This window comes from Mustela nivalis (genome assembly GCF_964662115.1).
Source record: "Mustela nivalis genome assembly, chromosome: X".
NCBI lineage: Eukaryota > Metazoa > Chordata > Mammalia > Carnivora > Mustelidae > Mustela > Mustela nivalis.
Genome location: NC_139040.1, coordinates 92,998,410 through 93,017,505, shown reverse-complemented (window position 1 = coordinate 93,017,505; position 19,096 = coordinate 92,998,410). Strand labels below are relative to the sequence as shown.

The window sequence follows — 19,096 nt, the reverse complement described above, 5'->3', positions numbered from 1 at the left end:
AAGATAGAATTCACGTACCATAAAATTAACCCTTTTAAACTGTATGGTGGTTTTTAGTATATTCACACTTATTCAGCTATCACCACTGTGTAAATCCAGAACATTTTCATTACCCCAGAAAGAAACCCCACATCTGTTAGCAGTTATTCCTCATTTTCCCCTTCCCTTGGCTCCTGGCAGTTACTGTATTAGTCTGCTAAGGCTGTCATAACAAAATACCACAGACTGGGTGGCTTAAAAAACTGAAATTTGGGGCACCTGGGTGGCTCAGTGGGTTAAAGCCTCTGTCTTCGGCTCAGGTCATGATCCCAGTGTCCTGGGATCGAGCCCTGCATCGGGCCTCTGCTCAGTGTGGAGCCTGCTTCCTCCTTTCTCTCTACCTGCCTCTCTACCTACTTGTGATCTGTCTGTCAAGTAAATAAATAAAATCTTTAAAAAAAACTGAAATTTATTTTCTCACAATCTGAAGATTTCTAGACTTCAGGGTCAAGTTGCCATCAAGGTTAGGGTTCAGAGAAGCCTCTCTTTCAGGCTTGTAGGCAGCTACCTTCTCACTGTGTTCTCACATCCTTTCTTCTGTGCACATAGTGAAAGAGAGAGACAGAGAGATGGAGATCTGGTGTCTCTTCCTCCTCCTATAAAGTCACCAATCCTATCAGATTAGGTCCCCACTCTATAACCTGCCTTAACCTGTGTTATCTCTGTATAGGCCCCATCTTCAAATATAGTCACACTAGGAGTTAGGGCTTCAACATAAAAGTTTTGGGAGAACACAGTTCAGTCTCTAACAACCACTAATCTACTTTCTTTCTCTGTGGATTTGCCTATTCTGGACATTTTATATAAGTTGAATCGTACAATGTATGGGCACTGAGTCTAACTTCTTTTACGCAGCATAGTATTTTCAGGGTTTTCTATGCTGTAGTATATATCAGTATTTCATTAACTTTTTATGGCCAAATAATATTCCATTGTATGGATAAGACCACATTTTGTTAATCAGTTGATAGAAATTTGGGTTGTTTCCATGTTTGAGCTATTATGAATAATGCTGCTACAAACATTCTTGTACAAGTTTTTTAAAGTTTTTTGTTGTTGTTGTTTGAAAGAGAGAAAGCACAAGTAGGGTGAGGGACAGGGAGAAAAACAGACTCCCTTCTGAGCAGGGAGCCTGATGCGGGGCTTGATCCCAGGACTCCAGAATCATGACCTGAGCTGAAGACAGCTACTTAACCAACTGAGCCACCCAGGTGCCCCTCTTGTACAAGTTTTTGAGTGGATTTATGTTTTCATTTCTCTTGGGTATATACCTAGGCGTAGATATACTGAGTCATATTGTAGCTGTATCTTTAACATTTTGAGGAACTGTCAAACTGTTTCCCAGAGTATCGGTATCATTTTACATTCCTACCAGCAATGTATGAGGGTTCCATTTCCTCCCTATCTTCACCAATGCTTCTTATTCTCTTTTTTTATTATAGCCACCCTAGTGAATCCGAAGTATATCTACTGTAAGTTTAATTATCATTTGCCTGATGATTTTTTCATTGTAAGAGCAGCTTCATAGTGATAGCATCTGTAAATATTGATGTTTTATCAATCATCAAATATTTCATCAAATTTTGGTGAAATATTTCGTATTTCATCAAATTTTGGTGAAATATTTCGTATTTCATCAAATAATGATGAAACTACAGAAATGTCGAGCATCTTTCATGTGCTTAGAAGCCATTTGTAAGCTCTTTTTGAAACAGAGCTTTTCTACTTTAATACAAAGAGTAATGTGACTTTCTTTCTCTTCCTATGAAACACTACTGTTCAAATAGCCAAAGTGAATCATCTCAGTTTACTTCTTTATGTTCCATCACATTCACTTCGGAACAGATGTCCTCAGCTGCTGCAAATCTGACCTGTTGGTGAACAAGGCAACAACGTCCCCAGACCAGTTTTGGGATATCCCATTTTTTTGTAGTGCGTCCATGTATACCCGCTATGTATATGTTTTCTTTGGAGAAATTATTCAGATCTTTCTTCCATTTTAAAAATTGGGCTATTTGTTTTTTATTGTTGAGTTCTAAAAGTTCCTCACATATTCTGGATACAAGCCTCTTATCAGATACATGATTTACAAATATTTTCTCCTTTTGTGAATTGCCTTTTCACTTGCTTGGTGGTGTCCTTTGAAGAACGGAAGTTCTTAGTTTTGATGAAGTCCAATTTATCTATTTTTTTCTTTGGCTGCTTGTCCTTTCAGTGTCATATCTAAGGAATCACTGTCTAAACCAATATCTTGACTTTTACACCTATTTTCTTCCAAGAATGTTATAATTTTATCTGTTAAATTTGGGTCTTTAATCCATTTGAGTTAACTTTTTATGTGGTGTGAGGTGTTAGGGACAATGCCATTCTTTTGCATGAGGATATCCATGTGTCCCTGCTCATTTGTTGAACAACTCCTTTTTTTGAAAGTGATAGACACTAAACCCCAACCCCACCTACCTTGGTTCCATGAGTGCCTTGTAAGCCAGGCAGCTGTGGAAGAAAACATAATTCTTGAATCATTAAGAAATCTCAGTTTTATTTTTTTAAATCCTCTCTCTCACAAATCTACCAGGGTGACTTTTTAATAATATTTTCCTACTTTGAACTGAGATGTGGATTTCTCTACTTATACTTCACTCTGTCCAAATATGTTCCTTCTCCCCCCACACACATTGTATGACAGAATACTGCTTTTGTGTTGCTCTTTTATTGGCTAATTTTATAATTTTTTGTGTTAGTGTTTCTTTTTGTATATCTTCACTGTTGTTATTTTCATAGATTATAAAACTCCTAGAAGTTAGGAAGGTACTTTGTAACAATTTGGTTATTTATATAACTGAGAGAATATTTAAACAGTTTTTGAAATTAGAAGATAGTAGGTTTATTCTCAAAAGCCACAAATAAAAGTGTTTTCTTCTGACATAACTGCCAAATCTAAACAAATGTAAATGTTTTATAAAGAGACCTTACAGTAACTGCTTTTAGATTTAAAACTAGTATCTTTTTTTTTTAAGATTTTATTTATTTATTTGACAGAAATCACAAGTAGATGGAGAGGCAGGCAGAGAGAGAGGGAGAGAGAGAGGGAAGCAGGCTCCCTGCTGAGCAGAGAGCCCAATGCGGGACTCAATCCCAGGACCCTGAGATCATGACCTGAGCCAAAGGCAGCGGCTTAACCCACTGAGCCACCCAGGCGCCCCTAAAACTAGTATCTTTAGTGGCCATGTGTTACTTTCATGTAAAGAAGAAATGTTAATAATTATTCAGTTGTAAAAATTCTGCCTTCCACTTTTTAAAAATCATAAATCAGTGTACATTAAGAGCATGATGACATTCCTTAATTCTAGGCTAAAGTTTTTTGTTTGTTTGTTTGTTTTTAAAGATTTTATTTATTTATTTGACAGAGAGAGATCACAAGTAGGCAGAGAGACAGGCAGAGAGAGAGGAGGAAGCAGGCTCCCCGCTGAACAGAGAGCCCGATGCGGGGCTTGATCCCAGGACTCCGGGATCATGACCTGAGCTGAAGGCAGAGGCTTTAACCCGCTGAGCCACCCAGGCGCCCCTAGGCTAAAGTTTTAACAAAGACTCTTATAGCAGTTCACAATCGGATATAAACAATATCAGAATATAAAAACAAAAATCTTCTAATACATTGTTTGGGTTGGTTCTTCCATATTAGTTTCGGTAAAACTAAAACTGAATTGGTTAGTTACTTTCTTCTTTACTGGTAGAAATCTCACTTCTCTAGAGAAAATATTCTAAAACATAAATCTGTTAAAGAAATTTAAGACCAAGTCTAATGTAATACAATATAGTGGTCCCCCCCCCCCAATTCCACAGGGGATATGTTCTAAGACCCTGAGTGGATGCTCAAAACTATGGATAGTGCCAGCCTCTGTGTATACTATGTTTTTTCCTCCACATACACACCTAAGATAAAGTTTAATTTATAAACTTGGTACAGTGAAAGATTAACAATTATAACTACTAATAACATGCAACAATTTTAACAATATTAGTTATGTGAATGAGCTCTCTCAAAATATTTTACTGTACTGTACTCATCCTTCTCGTGATGATGTGGGATGATAATTTGCATCTGTGATGAGACAAAATAAGGTGAATGATATGGGGACACAGCTTTAGGCTACTATTGACCAAGTATACGTCAGAAGGAGGGTCATCTGCCTCCAGTCTGGGGCTGACCACAGGTAAGTGAAACTACAGAAAGGGAAACCACAGACAAAGGGGGACTGCTGTAGTTATTTACGTTAAAATATACATGAAAATATTGGGAAATAACTTTCCAATATTGGGAAATTTGGGGAGATAACTCTTTATGAATCCTTCTTTGTATTAGACAAGATAGGCCATTTAGTATAACATCCCCCAAAGTCTCAGCATCTTAACCCGGTGAACGTTCTGTTTCTTGTACATATCTCCATCCATTGTGGGTTGGGATGTGAGTCACCTCTGCCCCATGTAGTCCTTCAGGGACTCAGGCTCTTTTTATGAGTAGGATCCTCTATTGGATAGGCCCATTTCCACTCCCTACTCCCCCCCCCGCCCCCAATTCTAAATCCAGTCTGCAAGAAAAGACAAGACAGCATGGAGGGTTATAGAGGTAGATTTGTGGGGGGGAACGGGATTTGAAGTGGCTTATCCACCCATGTTCCATAAGCCAGAAGTCACTGAATTAGTCCACCTAACTGCAGAGTAAGGCTGGGGAATGCAGTCTTGCTGTGTGCCTAGATGGAAACAGTTTGGTGAACACATAGCATTTCTCTGCTACTCTTTGATAGAGGCATTACAAACGCAAAGCTACATGAGCACAGGAGCCTTAGGAACCTTACTGATATTATTCACCACTGTAACCATGTAGTTGATGCTATCTATGATCTGCACTGCCCAGATTCGCATATGGTCTTGGGACCTTTCCACACGATCTCTCAGCAGGATAATCTGACTTCTTACATAGCAGCTCTGGGCTCCAAGATTGAGTATTCCGAGAGATAACAAGTAGAAGCTGCTAGTCTTAAGGCTGGGGCTCAGAAACTGACACATTTCTTGCATTATTTCCACCACATCACACTAGAGCAGTCACAGAGTTCCCAAACTGAAGAGGAGGGAAGTAGACAGAAGGATGATCGGAAGATTTGTGACCATTTTCAATCTATCACAATGGTAATATTTTAATGATTGTATTTCAGTTACTTGCCTAAAACCTACAGATGAATCAATCAGCTAGAGAAACTTAAATACTAATAAACCAAACACTTGCTTTTTATTTTTCAACTAATCTTTTCAAATGCTTTTTGCTAAGATTTTCAAAATGCTTCAGAATTTTATTTCCTAATGGAATTACAGAAGTAATTTTGGATGTATATAAATTAACTGACTTGATCCCTGGATGCTGTAACAACTGAAAAGAGGGGAAAGTGATACAGCAGAGTAAGGGAAGCAAATTCTTTCAGAATCTTTGTTCCGGCTTTCAAGCTAGATTTTCCCCTTTGTTGCATTGTCCTTTGTGTAGTTGTCTTGTCTCTTCAGTGTAGTATAGTGTAGGGTGTGTGTGCAGCGACGGGGGTGGGGGGGCGGTGGTGGCGGTGATTGAGGGGAGGATACAACAATCACAGAGCCAGCTTGCGCTGTAAGTTCAAGCTGTTTACGTAAGTCTGTTAACCACCACAAAGAACTTTTTGAAAACAAGTTCAACAAATAAAGATGGTATTAACTTCATTATGTGTTTGTAGGTAGACTATGGATAATTTTTTTACACTAGTCAATAATAAACGAGCTTCAGATGGTTTTTTGTTGTTGTTTTAGGTCTTTATTTGTGTTTTTAAATTAGTTTCTGTTGCTAAAGGTTCTAGTGGAAGGAAAACAGTGGTTCATGTTTGGTTGAAAGGGACCATTCATAATTTGTATGACAGGCAAGTGGTTGATATATTTACTGTGTGTCTGTGTATGTTTTTAACATTATAGGTGAAGTACTGATTTACTGTAAAACCAAAAATGAATTAGAATACAAAACATTAACTGCATAGTATATATACTTATACACACACATATCTATGTATATAGAAATAAGTGGGAATGTCCTATAACTTTCTTGTTTCACTTAACAATATATTATCAATCATGAATGATACTGAAAGCAGGAATAATTGGATATTCAGACAGGCCCCTAGTTCTCCTTGGAATGTAAACATTGAACTAACTGGACTATGGAGAGCCACACTTTGTTCACTAAACTCCAGACTCAAATATGTAACCACCAATTCAGCATCTCCATTTGGATGTCCAGCAGACATCTTACTAGACTTCAGATATCCCAAACTGAACTATTTATCTTCCCAAACTAGTTCCACCTGTAGTCCCATGTTTAACTGATGGCAGATCCATTCTTCCTGCTGTAACTGTCTTTTCAGACTTTCAGGCCAAATTTCTTAGAGTCATCTTTGATTCTTCATTGCCTCATACCCCATATTCATTCTTTTTTTTAATTTAAATTCAATTAGCCAACACACAGTACATCATTAGTCTTAAAGGAGATCTTCTTGGCCCTAATTTCAAAAGATACTCAGATTCCACATAGCAAGTCGAAGAAGGGCCTTGATGATAAATGGGAGCCCAAGCCTGCCTCCCACTCCACTGCTCCATTTCATCCTCATGCCTCCCTCATCTCCTGGCTCTCCTTGCCCCACTGTCCCCATAGCTCCTTTCTTGTTCTGTTCTGTGCTACAGCAGGCTTCCATTCTTGCTTTCAATTATGAGAGGCAGTAAGAAGCAAAATGTACAGAGCACTTGCATACACACATCTTACTGAAAGTTTAAAACAGCCCTTCGGTGGTTTTCCCATTTACTGCTGCCCCCAAACTTAGCAGCTTCAAGCGTCTATGTTATCATACTCATGGATTCTGAGGGGCAGAGTGGGGATGACTTGTCTTTGCTCTGTGGTATCTAGGACCTCATCCAGCAAGATTTTGAATTTGGGGGTGACTCTGGCTGGGGGCTAGAATCATTCCAAGGCTTATGCACTAACATGGCTATCATCTGGGCTGGGATGGTGTCGACTGTACGTGATTTAACCATATGTTTGGATTTCCTCGCAGCATAAAAATCTCAACACAGCAGACTTTTAGCAGGCCTCGGGCACATGCACATGTTCCAGCCAACAAACGAAAGCTGCATTCCCTTTTATGACCCAGCCTCACACTTCTCATAGCATCACTGCTGCCCTGTACTGTTGGTGGAAACAGTCACAAGCCTTCCCTGATTCAAGAGGAGAAATAGTCTTTACCACTGGATGGGAGAGTAGCAGAGTGACATTGTAGAAGAGCATGTGAAATTTTGAAAATAGCAGCCATCACCGAGGTTATAATTGTCTTGTGTTTCATAAATGAGTAACAGAGTTTTGTAGAGAAGCAGTCAGCCTGAGTGGCAAGATTAACAAGGAGAAACTTGGGAAACTACTACTATTACAAGGGCTTCCTATTTAGGTTGCTTTTAAGATATTTATTTCAAGCCTTTAAAAAGTCTGTAATGATATGATATTTGGGCAATTTCTGTGCTGTTCACAAAGGATCCTAATCCACTCATTAGGAAATGCAGCATAGTCTCTACCTGCCAGATAATTAGATCAACCAAAGACACACTGCTGACTCAGGTGTGCATAAGATACAGGAGGAGGCCATATGTCAGGTTAGAGTGGTTACAGCTTTCTCTTGCTGCCTCCTCAGGGTCACAGTAATGTTTACATGGGCCACAAGTAACTGGCCTACTCAAGGAGCAGGTGGATAGGCCTTTTGTTCTGTGGAGCTACGCAGGTGCAGTGATGGGTCCTTTTATCAAAGGTAGGTCACTCAGAAAGTTATGGCAATATTCATTTACATTCAAGCATCCAAATTTAAAACTGCGCTTACTTCATCCTAGTAAAGTTGCTCATACCTCTGGGCTTGTGAGCTTTTGTTGATTTGTTCACTTGGTCTGGCGACAATTCGAAGAATGTATACCTATGATATATTGGCAATTTCGGGATGATCCCGGAATTTCTTCCAGCTGTAGCAGTGTTAGGGATACTTGAAGATGTTAAAGCTGCATTTTTTTTAAATGCCAAAGTAATAATTCTCATAGACCCTCCCTTCTGTCATTATAAATGTAAAACTTTCTCCTTGTGAGATTTGAATTAACTTACCTTTTACCCACTCATTTCCTTGCCTTTAGTATTACTGTTTCAGTCTATAATATTTTAGGACTGTCCTAGGACTGTCTAGGACTATCTAGGACTGTCCTAGATTCAGTCCTTAGATTCAATTCAATATGAAAAGATGAGTGACATAAAATCATTGCCATCGTTATCATTATAAATTTGGGTTGGGGTATATTATACTCCACATATTATACTTCTGTGTGTATATACACACAGAAAAGTGGGGTGCCTAGATGGCTCAGTGGGTTAAGGTCTCTGCCTTTGGCTCGGGTCATGGTCTCAGGGTCCTGGGATCAAGCCCCACATCAAGCTCTCTGTTCAGCGGGGAGCCTGCTTCCCCCTCTCTCTCTGTCTCTGCCTGCCTCTCTGCCTACTTGTGATCTCTCGCTGTCAAATAAATAAATAAATTCTTAAAAGAAAGAAAAGTAAGCAAAGCATAACTGTATAACTCTGTGAATTTTCATGAGTTAAATACACTTGTTTAACTGCCACCCAGATCGAGAAATAGAACGTTACCCAACACCCAGGAGCCCTCCTGCTCATACCTAGTAACTGACCTCCCTCTCCGTAGGTGGCAGTTTTGCCAGCTTTTAACTTCATACTGAGATTAGATTGTTGTGTTCATCATTATGCTGGTGAGGTTTATCCATACTATTGCATGTAATAGTTCATTGAGTTTCATCTCTGTGTCATATTCTATTGTGTAAATATACCACATTTTATTTATCAATTCTGATCTTCCCGTTTTCAGCTAATACAGACATTTCTGATTTGTTTAAGATTTTATTTATTTATTTGTGTGAGAGAGAGAGACAGACACAGCACAAGCAGAGGGAGAAGAAGGCTCCCTGCTGAGCAGGAAACCTGATGCGGGACTCGATCTCAGGACCCTAGGATCATGATCTGAGCCAAAGGCAGACGCTTAGCTGACTGAGCCACCCAGGTGTCCTGACATTTTTTAAATTTTTTAGTCTACACACGTATACTCTTTTGTTAAGTATATTCTCCCAGATTGGGTTTACTAGGTCCTAGGTTATATGTATATTCAGCTATGGTATCCGCTGCCAAGTAGTTTGCCAAAGTGGTTGGACCAATTCACATTTCCACCAGCAGTGTAGGAGAGGTTTATTTGCTCCACTTCCTTATAAACACTGAAGTTAATGTCAGTTTTTGGTCAGTCTTTCCCAGTTTAGCCATTCTGGTAGGTAATAGTAATTAGGATTTTGATTTGCATTTCTGTGGTAACTAATGAGGTTGAAAACCTTTAAAAAGTTTTCTTACCATCTGGATAACCTTATTCAGGAAATGTCTATTCAGGTTTCTTGCCTACTACTTAATTGAATTGTCTGTCTTTTTCTAATAGATTTGTGAGTTTATTATGTATTGATGACAAACAGAAGTTTTAAAATCTCTTCCTTTATGGCTATTGGCCTTTATGTCTTCTTTAAAATATATTTGCCTTCAAGGCACCTGGCAGGCTCAGAGGAGCCTGATTTTTGATCCTTGGGGTCATGAGTTTGAACCCCACATTGGATATAGAGATTACTTAAACCTTAAAAAAAAAAAAAACTTTAAAATAAATAAATAAATAAATATATATATATATATATCTGTATGTATACACACATATCATATATATGTGTGTGTGTATATATATATAATATATATGCGTATCCAGAGGTCTCTTCCAGAAGCTTAATAGACATATTAGTTTAGTTCAAGAACATTTATAGTCTACCTTGTTCCATAGAGGATTTGAGACAATTGATATGAATAGTTAGCAAAATATTCTTCCTTTTAGAACAAGATGAATCTTAAAAAAAAAATTAGATATTCTATAATTACCTCATAGGCCATGCACCAAATAAGCATAGCATATTTAATCTCATTGTCTTTGGAGAATTCATATGCATGTCTTGTCCTTTTCAGTTGGGTTCATTTCAATTGGAAGCAGGCCTCTGTCAACAGTTCCCAAATTTCTAGCTTCAACTAATATTTTAGGGTTCTGGGTTTTTTACTCAAATACTTGTTGCCTTTGGCTTTAAAAACTCCATATGGTAGAAAAATTAAAATGTGCAAGTGCATGTAGTTATTAACTTTTTTCAACATATATTATGTTGAATCATAACCTTTTGGAAGAATGCTTAGGAAGAAATACTTATTATATATTTACAAGGTGGACTATGCCATATATATATATGTGTGTGTATATATATATATATATATGTATTCATATAAATACATTTATGTTTATGAATCCTTCTACATATATAGTGACTTGAGTAAAGAAACTAGTTCCAGAAGCCTTTCATAGAAACAATTTTCATTATTATATATATGTATATGTGTATGTATATATATATTTATTTCTCTTTTTTTAGAGGACCCACTCTATTCTTTTAAATTGCCAAGGAATAAGAATCCATATTTCCTCTTGTTTATATTTTCTGATGCTTTGTGGAGTACCTAAAACATTGACTATAAAATGAGTTATTGGTATGAGAAACTTTTGATTCTTCCCTTGCTTGGTTTCTTTGCCTTGGGCTCCTAAGTGTCAGGAGGAAGGAGGAAAATACAAGTTTTCTCAGACTTGCTGGAGAAGTTGATGGAAGAACAGGAATTTTTCATCTTATCATGTTACCCTGGCTAGGACTTCTGGTTGCTATTGTGTATGGCTGGAAAATGCCTGGAGTTTGTATAAGTCTACAGCCTCTTGGCTTTACCTCATCTACACATATAGTGACAATAACAAGAAACATAACAACATTATTGAACATCTGTTTTTTACTATATGCTAAGCACTTTATGTATTTTGTACAATTGTAATAACCCTATAGGTTTGATATTATTTTATAATAATATATGACTATTGTCCTTACTTTTTAGCTAGGAAAACTGAACCTTATAGAAATGAAGTAGTTCCCCAAGATCACTATGTGAATAAGTGGCATAAAAAACAGGCTTGTGTGAGTCTATAGCCTGTACTCTTTACCACCATCCAGTATTGCTCCATGGCAGAAACTCACGGGTTTAGCCGAAGTATATCTTTGGTATAGAATCTGGCCATGGCTTTGTGCTGGTACCATCTCTTCCTCAGTTTCCCCTTCTAACCAAATGTGGTGGCTATTGCACCAAGAACACACAGTGCAACATTTTATTAGAATGAATGGTAGTAAGGACCCAGCAGCAATGAGGGTGAATGAAACATTACATTAGCAGTGGACTATTCACAGCAGATGAAAAAACTGAATTTGTAGAACCATTTACTTTCCAGAAAGGGATCTGCCACACCTCTCAGTTGGCAGAGCAGCGACCTCCCCCCAACCGTGGAGGAAAAGGAGAGCATTCAGCTCCACTGTGTCCCACCCAGTCAGTGCCTAGAATCTGTCATTTGTTGACTTATCAGTATCTTTCTTTCACTTTTCTAGGGTTGTAGCCGAGAAGGTAAAGGACGTTCTGTATATGCGACCCCGGAAGTACATCCACTGCTCCAGCTCGGAAACCACAGAACCTGGATACATCAACATCATGGAACTGGCAGCATCTGTGTGTCGCTATGACCTAGACGACATGGACATCTTCTGGCTTCAGGAGCTCAATGAAGATCTCGCAGAAATGGGTGAGTTGTTTTCCCACAAGTAAGTTGTTCCTTGACTTGCCTCGTGATTTTTTTTAAGGTGTCGGGACCATTTAACTTGCTTTCATCCTGTGGCCTCTTTTCTTTTCTGGCCTTTTTGTTTATTTTTCTCATTGATTTTACCTTAATGAGGCATTTCTTGAAATTCATAAGTATATTGAAATAGAGCAGTAACATTTAAATCTAACCTTTTCTTTCCTTGTCCATTGTGAATAGCACAGATCAGGGGTGGTATGTAGGTTTCATAAGATTGTTTTCCAGTTCCAATTGTGAGAGTGGTCATGGCTGATTGGACTGCTGGTTAAGGAGGATTCTGAAGCTGGTTCCTGGCTCAGCCCCCAAAAAACACTCTGATCAGTGGGCAGGGCCAGGGGCAGCAGCACCTCTGCCATCTCTGCCAGCTGGAGAGAAGCTCTAACTTCAGCAGGAGGCAGTAGCATGCACCTGACAGGTCACTGTGACCAGCACGCCTTCGTGCGAGACTTCTAATTTTCCTGCCGGAAGAATGTCAGGCTTAGGGCAAAACATCCCCAGAGCAGTTCTTAGCTGCCTCACTACCTTTAGTAAGTTCTGAAGTTGTCATGCAGTTCTCAAAGACTTAAATTAAGCAGAGGCAAGCAAACAAAAAAATCCTGAAAGTAAACATAATAACAGTTGTAAAGTAAGTGTATGCCCTACAGCACCATACCGGTGCACGCTGGGAGATGCTAGGCTGAAAGAAAATGCATTTTATTCTTACACATCACTCTTTGACAGAACTTCGATCTGAGCAGTGGTTGGACCTATGGAACTGTGGGTGGTTTTTAAGTCTCCATATGAGATTTGCAGAAGCACACAATTGATTTCCTTTATGTTTGAATCACATTTGTACATTGTTAGTAAAGGGATCGGTGGTTTTACTTTTCTTCCCTCCCTCCCTTTTTTTTTTTCCTTTCTTTCTTTTGAGGTTGGCATCTGAATGCCTATGGATAAAAACATAAAATTGTATTAAATCCAGTTTAATGTGATTGTGGTAATTATACTAGTGGTACTAGTATAACCAGTACTTATTTTTTTAAAAACTTACTGTTTTATATCTTCTCTTACTATGCCTTCTAAGAGGAGAGAAGAGATGTCAGCTTAGGGTACAAACCACAAAGGAAGGGAATGAAAGACTGACAGAGGAGGGAAATCAGAGTATGAGAGCAGAGTCCAGTGGATTGATGGCTCAGTGTGCCATTGTGTTTGTGAACCGTATGGTGTCTGTGTGCGTTATGATCATTACAGGGCCGCCTTCAGTGTGACACCACCTTACGGTGAGGTCCCTTTGGTATTTAGTAGTTAATCCTCTGTGAAGGATTTTTTGTAATCAGCTTTTTTATTTTATAATAGTTTTAGATTTACAGAAAAGTGTACATTTAATACAGTTGCCATATGCCCCTCACAGTTTCAGTTTCCCCTAATGTTAATAACATCTCACTTGACCGTAGTACTTGACCGTTTCCTATTCCGGGATGCCATCCAGGACACCACACTGCATTTAGGCTTAGAAGAGTTTAAAAAGAGGATTGCTTTACTTCAAGTTTTACTCTTTAGAGTAAATGATATTATAGTAAGGCTTCTAAGAGCTTAAGATAAACTTCTAAAAACAACATTAAATTAAGCCCCTTTTTTGGTTCAGATTAAGGGATTTAAAAAATTGAGTGCTTACTACATACTGGTCACTAAACTAAGCAGTGCACAAATATTACCTCATCTCATCCTCACAAGAAATCAGGGAGTTTGTATTATGGTCCTTATTTTATAGATAATGAAACTAAGCCCTAAAGAGGATAAATAACTTGTCAAGGTTTATATAACCAGTATGGAGTCAAGTTGGAATTTGAATCTAATTGCTCTAACCAAACGCTGTCCTCTTCCACTCCAGAAAAAAAAGTGTGTAATTTGTCTTGGCTGGAAAAATGAAACATACTACCTGGGTAGTTTTTGCTTTCATAACTATATACGACACTAAAACGGTAGTTTATATGGAATTCCAGAATTTCTTCATGTATCTTATGTAACAAATGAAGTAGACTATTTGGGTGAATTTGTTTTAGATCATTTTGAGAATTATTCCTGAGTTTACAAGCTGTTAAATACACACACACACACACACACGTGTGTGTGTATATATTCTCACAGAATCATTAAAAAAATATGTTTAGTTGTTGCCTGTATCCACCATATAAATCTTTTAGTTGGGTTTATTAAGTTTGTAAGACTAAGAAAAATTAAAAGTATAGAAGGAAAGGGAATCAAGAGGCAAAAAAAGGTAATTTCAGAATTTGCAGTTAGACTTTTGTGGATGCTAATAGATTTCTCTTATATACAGTTCCATTGGAAAATATTATTGGATATTTTTAGAAGTCATGTTTAAAAAACAAAACATTTCATATGTACAATGACATACACAATACCTAGAATTTTCTTTTATGACTTAATACCTTTTTGTATAAAAATTTCCTCATATATTCATTAGATGTGCTCATTGGAACTATTATGCTAAGAATGAATTACTATTTATGTCCAGATAGTTACGTGATCTTAATTATTTTATTTTATAAATTAAAGTGTTCAAAATTATAAAGCTGTGAAAGTTCACCCTCAGTGGGAATAAGAGAAAACAGAGATGTAGGAGGGGGACTGATTGGGATGTAGACAGAAAATTGAAAGGGTAATACATCTTACATGAAATGTGGTAAAATGTACTTCTCCTTTCATGTGTCAGACCCTAATACGTGATAAGTAAATATTAGAATAGCTTTAGTAAAAGATTCTTGGAAATTCACTTGTTTTAGATCAGAGAAGAGATGGTTTTATCTTTTAGAATCCCTCCATCCCTGCAATGGGCTCATAGTAGGTGATTTGGGATTAACAGCTAACTGACAGGTTGATTGATTGTTTGTATTTCCGTGCAGGTTGTGGGCCAGTTGATGAGAATCTTATGGAAAAGACAGTAGAAGTCCTGGAACGCCATTGCCATGAAAATATGAACCATGCTATTGAGACAGAAGAAGGGCTAGGCATAGAATATGATGAAGATGTGATCTGTGATGTGTGCCGGTCTCCAGACAGTGAAGAAGGGAATGATATGGTGTTCTGTGATAAGTGTAACATCTGTGTGCATCAGGTTAGTGAGAGTGGAAACCACCACCTCCCCACGGTCAGCCTTTCTGAAGCTCAGTGATGGTCTCCAGCACCCATATCTGGGTAGCAATTTGCATTTAGTAAGGGTGAAAATAAAGATTTGGCCTGACTGTTCTTCAGTAATCCCTTTAGAAACAATACTAATGATCCCCAAGGTGACTTACTTTACTAACTTTAACTCAGAAGCTAAACCCAGATCTTTATTATATCCCTTCATGCCTATGCCATTGAGTTTGCCTTGTTCAAGACTTTCATCATCCCCTGGGGAGTCTCTTTGTTGCCTGCCTGGGAGTCTCTCCTTTGCCTTGGAATCCCTGTTACATCATCAGGTTATACTCCTGGTTCCTAACCTTGGTGAGATCATACTTCCTCCAGGTAGAAATCCAGATTCTGTCTCAGCCCTTTTCAGTCCTACTCATATATAACTCCGAGGAAGCAGAGTCCACTATGCTTTTAAAGATCATATAATTTTAGGGCTGTAAAAGACCATCCCACTCCTCAGTTCTACAGATAAAACCAGAAAAGATGAAATGTCTTTACCCAAGTGCTTACAGCTAGTTATTTGTCATCCTTTCCACCATAGTGCCTTTTTAATTGATGATGATGATGATTTCAGCGTTCTTTTGAGCTCTTTTCTTCCCCTCATACGCCCTATGCTCCAGCAAAATAAGTTTACTTAAGGGGGAAGTGATGATTATTCCTGACACTGTCCTGTCTCTTTGTTTTGGCCACACTCCAATTTAAAATGTTTTCTTCCACCTTCAGCTATAAGAAAATCTACAGGACTTCCAGGATTTGATTTAAATCTTTTCTTGAACTCCCCTAAATAATTTTTCACTCTCCTGAACCTGTTTTGTGTTTCATTTATCTTATTAATTTATCTAGCAAATAGGTATGCAACACCATCTACCATCCCATGTGCCAGGACTATGCCACATGCTGAAGACACAGTCAGTGACGAAGAGGCAGACATGATCTTTGCCCTCGGGGTCATCAGAGCCTGGTATAGGGGCTACAAGGATACTGCTCAGTTAGCACAGTATGCTGGGTGTTTTCGTGGCTAGAAGTCCATGCTGCTGTGAAAGCACATGGGATGGATGGGGATCAGGGACAACTACTAAGTGGCATCCAAGCTGAATCTAAATGCCACAAAGAGCAGCAGGTATGTTCAGGCAGAGAAGAGAACAATTCAGACAGGTAGTGAGAGTGGGCACAGTGTATCAGAGGGAACTCTGGAGCTCTTCAGAGCTGCAGAAGGGAGTGGGGTAAAGTAGAGGAGGGTGGACAGTGAGCGTAGAGAGGGACACAGGAGCCACAGGTGACGGGCCTTCACTGACAGACTAAGGAACTTTGGCTTTGTCCTTTCAACCCTGAAGGCTGTGAGTTGTATCTTAGAAAGATCATTCTGGCCACAAAATGACTAAAATGATTAGGTAACGCAGTGGAGCACCGGGCTGGCTCAGTCAGTGGTGCACGTGACTCTTGATCTTGGGGTCATGAATTTGAGCCCCGTGTTGGACCTAGAGTTTACTTAAAATAAAATTTTTTTAATAAATAAAATGATTAGGTAACACAGGAAATTGAAAAAAAAAAAAAACAGGGCTTACAACTTTATTTAAATTACCTGGGCCACCTAACCTAAACCTCTGTATTAAAAGGTACTCAAAATTATTCCGTAACCAATTAGATCTTCGTTTTTCTTGTTTCCTTTAAAAAAGAATGAACTTCAAATTTTTCTCTTCACTCTATCAGTTATTGGCGTTTATGTCACATCTTTAGCAAGACAGGAAATTTTGTGTTAGTATGAACTTAAATATTTGATAATATGGGTCCACAGACCTTCCTCTACAATTCCAAAAATTTCAGAAGCTCTGAAAACTGCAAGATTTTGTTTAAGTCTGGCACCAAAACTGATTATGGGCAATACTAGAACTCACCCAATACAAGGCTCTTTATAGTCTTAATGCCATTTTGTATAAATGCTTATGTAGTTTGCTAGAGAAATGTAATGTATTTGATAATATGGTACTGTCCTTGGTCCCATTGAGTTTTAGGTAATATATCACGTATGTATTCACTACTTTCCTAAGATCTGAGCAATTCTGAATTTCCTTATGTTTCTCACCTAGGGTTTTCAGATAAATAATTGTAGCCTTGAAGGGAAAATAGTACAAAGGTCGTCTGTATATATTTTCAGCAGCTGTTCTTAACAGTTGGGACCAAATATTAAGGAATTATTTTTCAGATTCCTTGACTAAAAAAATGAAATGTAGCTTAATAATTCTCCTCAAAGAGTATTTGTTTTGAAAACATATCCAGTAATGACTATAAATGACGTGCTTTCCTCACGTAGAAAGTGATGACAATAACACCTGACCAGGCCTTGCAGAATGTAAGCTGGTATGTATTATGGCTGAATGTTGGTACCACATAAAGTTTCATATAAAAGAGATTCTTCCAAAGTGAGTACATTCACTTGACTTCTAACGCCATACTTAGGTTAGAGCTCCCTCTGTTGACTGAAAAGTGACTTAAAAATGATTTTGAGAAAAAAAAAAAATGATTTTGAGGATTTGGTTTACTTCTTAACAGAATCAGGAACATACTGACATCTGTATTTATTAAACATAACTTTTCTTCCTTACTGCCACCACATTATGTCAAATGTTTGTTCCTCTGTGACTATAACACATTTGTTTCAGTACTTTAGAAGAGAGGTTTACATCGTTAGACTTAAGATTTTAACATTAAAAATGCGAAAATTGGGAGCCTTCCAAATCCCTTTGTAGGTTACATTTTTGATTCTTAGCCCAGGTATTGAACACTCAAAGAAGCCTAAATTAATTTGTCTGAAGGTACATACTCATAGTTTTTTGTATCTGTCATATATGTTTGGCACTGAGTTTATTAACCCCCTGGAATTGTATATAAAACATATGTCTGTGCATTTGTGGAATTTTCTCAAGAGTCCACAGCCTTCATCATGTTGTGGTCGAGAAGAAATTGAGAACCACTGCTATGAATTACTAGCTTCTATGAGCCTATGACCATGAATAAGTCCACACAAGGGCTCAGTAGATTATTTTCAGCCCCATGGAAGGGCCAGGAGATAAAGGGTATTCCTAGAGCCACTTTTTTTTTCTTCTGGTCTGAAAGAAGTTCTGTTTTAGGAGGAAGCTTGCTTTCATTTCCTAGCAAACTTTCTGGACCTCAGAGAAAGAAAACTTTGGAGGTTAGGAACCTTACAGAATGATGCCCTACTGTTGTAAGAGCAGCCTAGTTGGAGTTTAGCTTCAGTTCTTGACCTAAATTAATCTGTTCTACCAAACCGCCTATTTGATCTCCGCATAGAAAGTATTCCGGATAAACTGATGGTAAATGACCTGCCCCCAGTGACCTTACAGTCTCACTGAGGTGATGAAACGTAACCGCTAAAGTCGAGAAGAGTACATGTTGCCAACCACGTACCTGGTGAGGGGGAAGCCGTGCTGAGTAGAGGGCAGGGGTCAAGAAGTGGAGTGGACACATACGGCTCTGTGAGCTGAGAAGTGCGGTGAGAAGCGTCAGGCTTTAGATCAGAAGCCAGCAGACTTTTTCTTTGAAGGGCCAGATAGTAAATATTTTAGACTCTGAGAGCCACGTACAGTCTCTGTTACATACTCTTTTTTTTTAAACATCACTCTAAAAATATGAAAGCCATTCTTAGCTTGTTAGCCTTCCAAAACAGGCCTCAAGCAGTAGTTTGCCAGCCTATGGTTTAGACAAGGGTGAGGGTGAGAACAGAAGGAGTTTCTGGAGGGTTTGTTGCTATGCAATAGAATAAAATCTTTGTTTTAGTAAGAAGAACATGGCAGCCAAATAAAAGGAGGATTGAAGGTGTGAAAGGGGCAGAAGAGAATTTAGGAATAAATCAATCCAGGCATAACATGATAAGGACTTGGATGGATAGAGCAGGTGTGGTGGGGATGGAGAGGAAGGTCAGAGCCCAAGGGCCACTCTTTTGGGAGGGCTAGCATGCCTCAGGGGTGGTAGACAAA

General features: G+C 38.4%; 1 protein-coding gene across 6 annotated transcripts in view; it reads left to right on the top strand.

Annotated features, from left to right (window-relative positions):
• Positions 1–19,096, top strand: part of JADE3 (jade family PHD finger 3) — a 133,436-nt gene that overhangs the window by 92,227 nt on the left and 22,113 nt on the right. For all 6 annotated transcript variants that reach the window (XM_082718195.1, XM_082718192.1, XM_082718193.1 and 3 more), the window contains 2 exons: positions 11,683–11,873; positions 14,831–15,042. In XM_082718195.1, the coding sequence (XP_082574321.1) occupies positions 11,683–11,873; positions 14,831–15,042 (403 nt within the window). The remainder of the gene's footprint in view (positions 1–11,682; positions 11,874–14,830; positions 15,043–19,096) is intronic.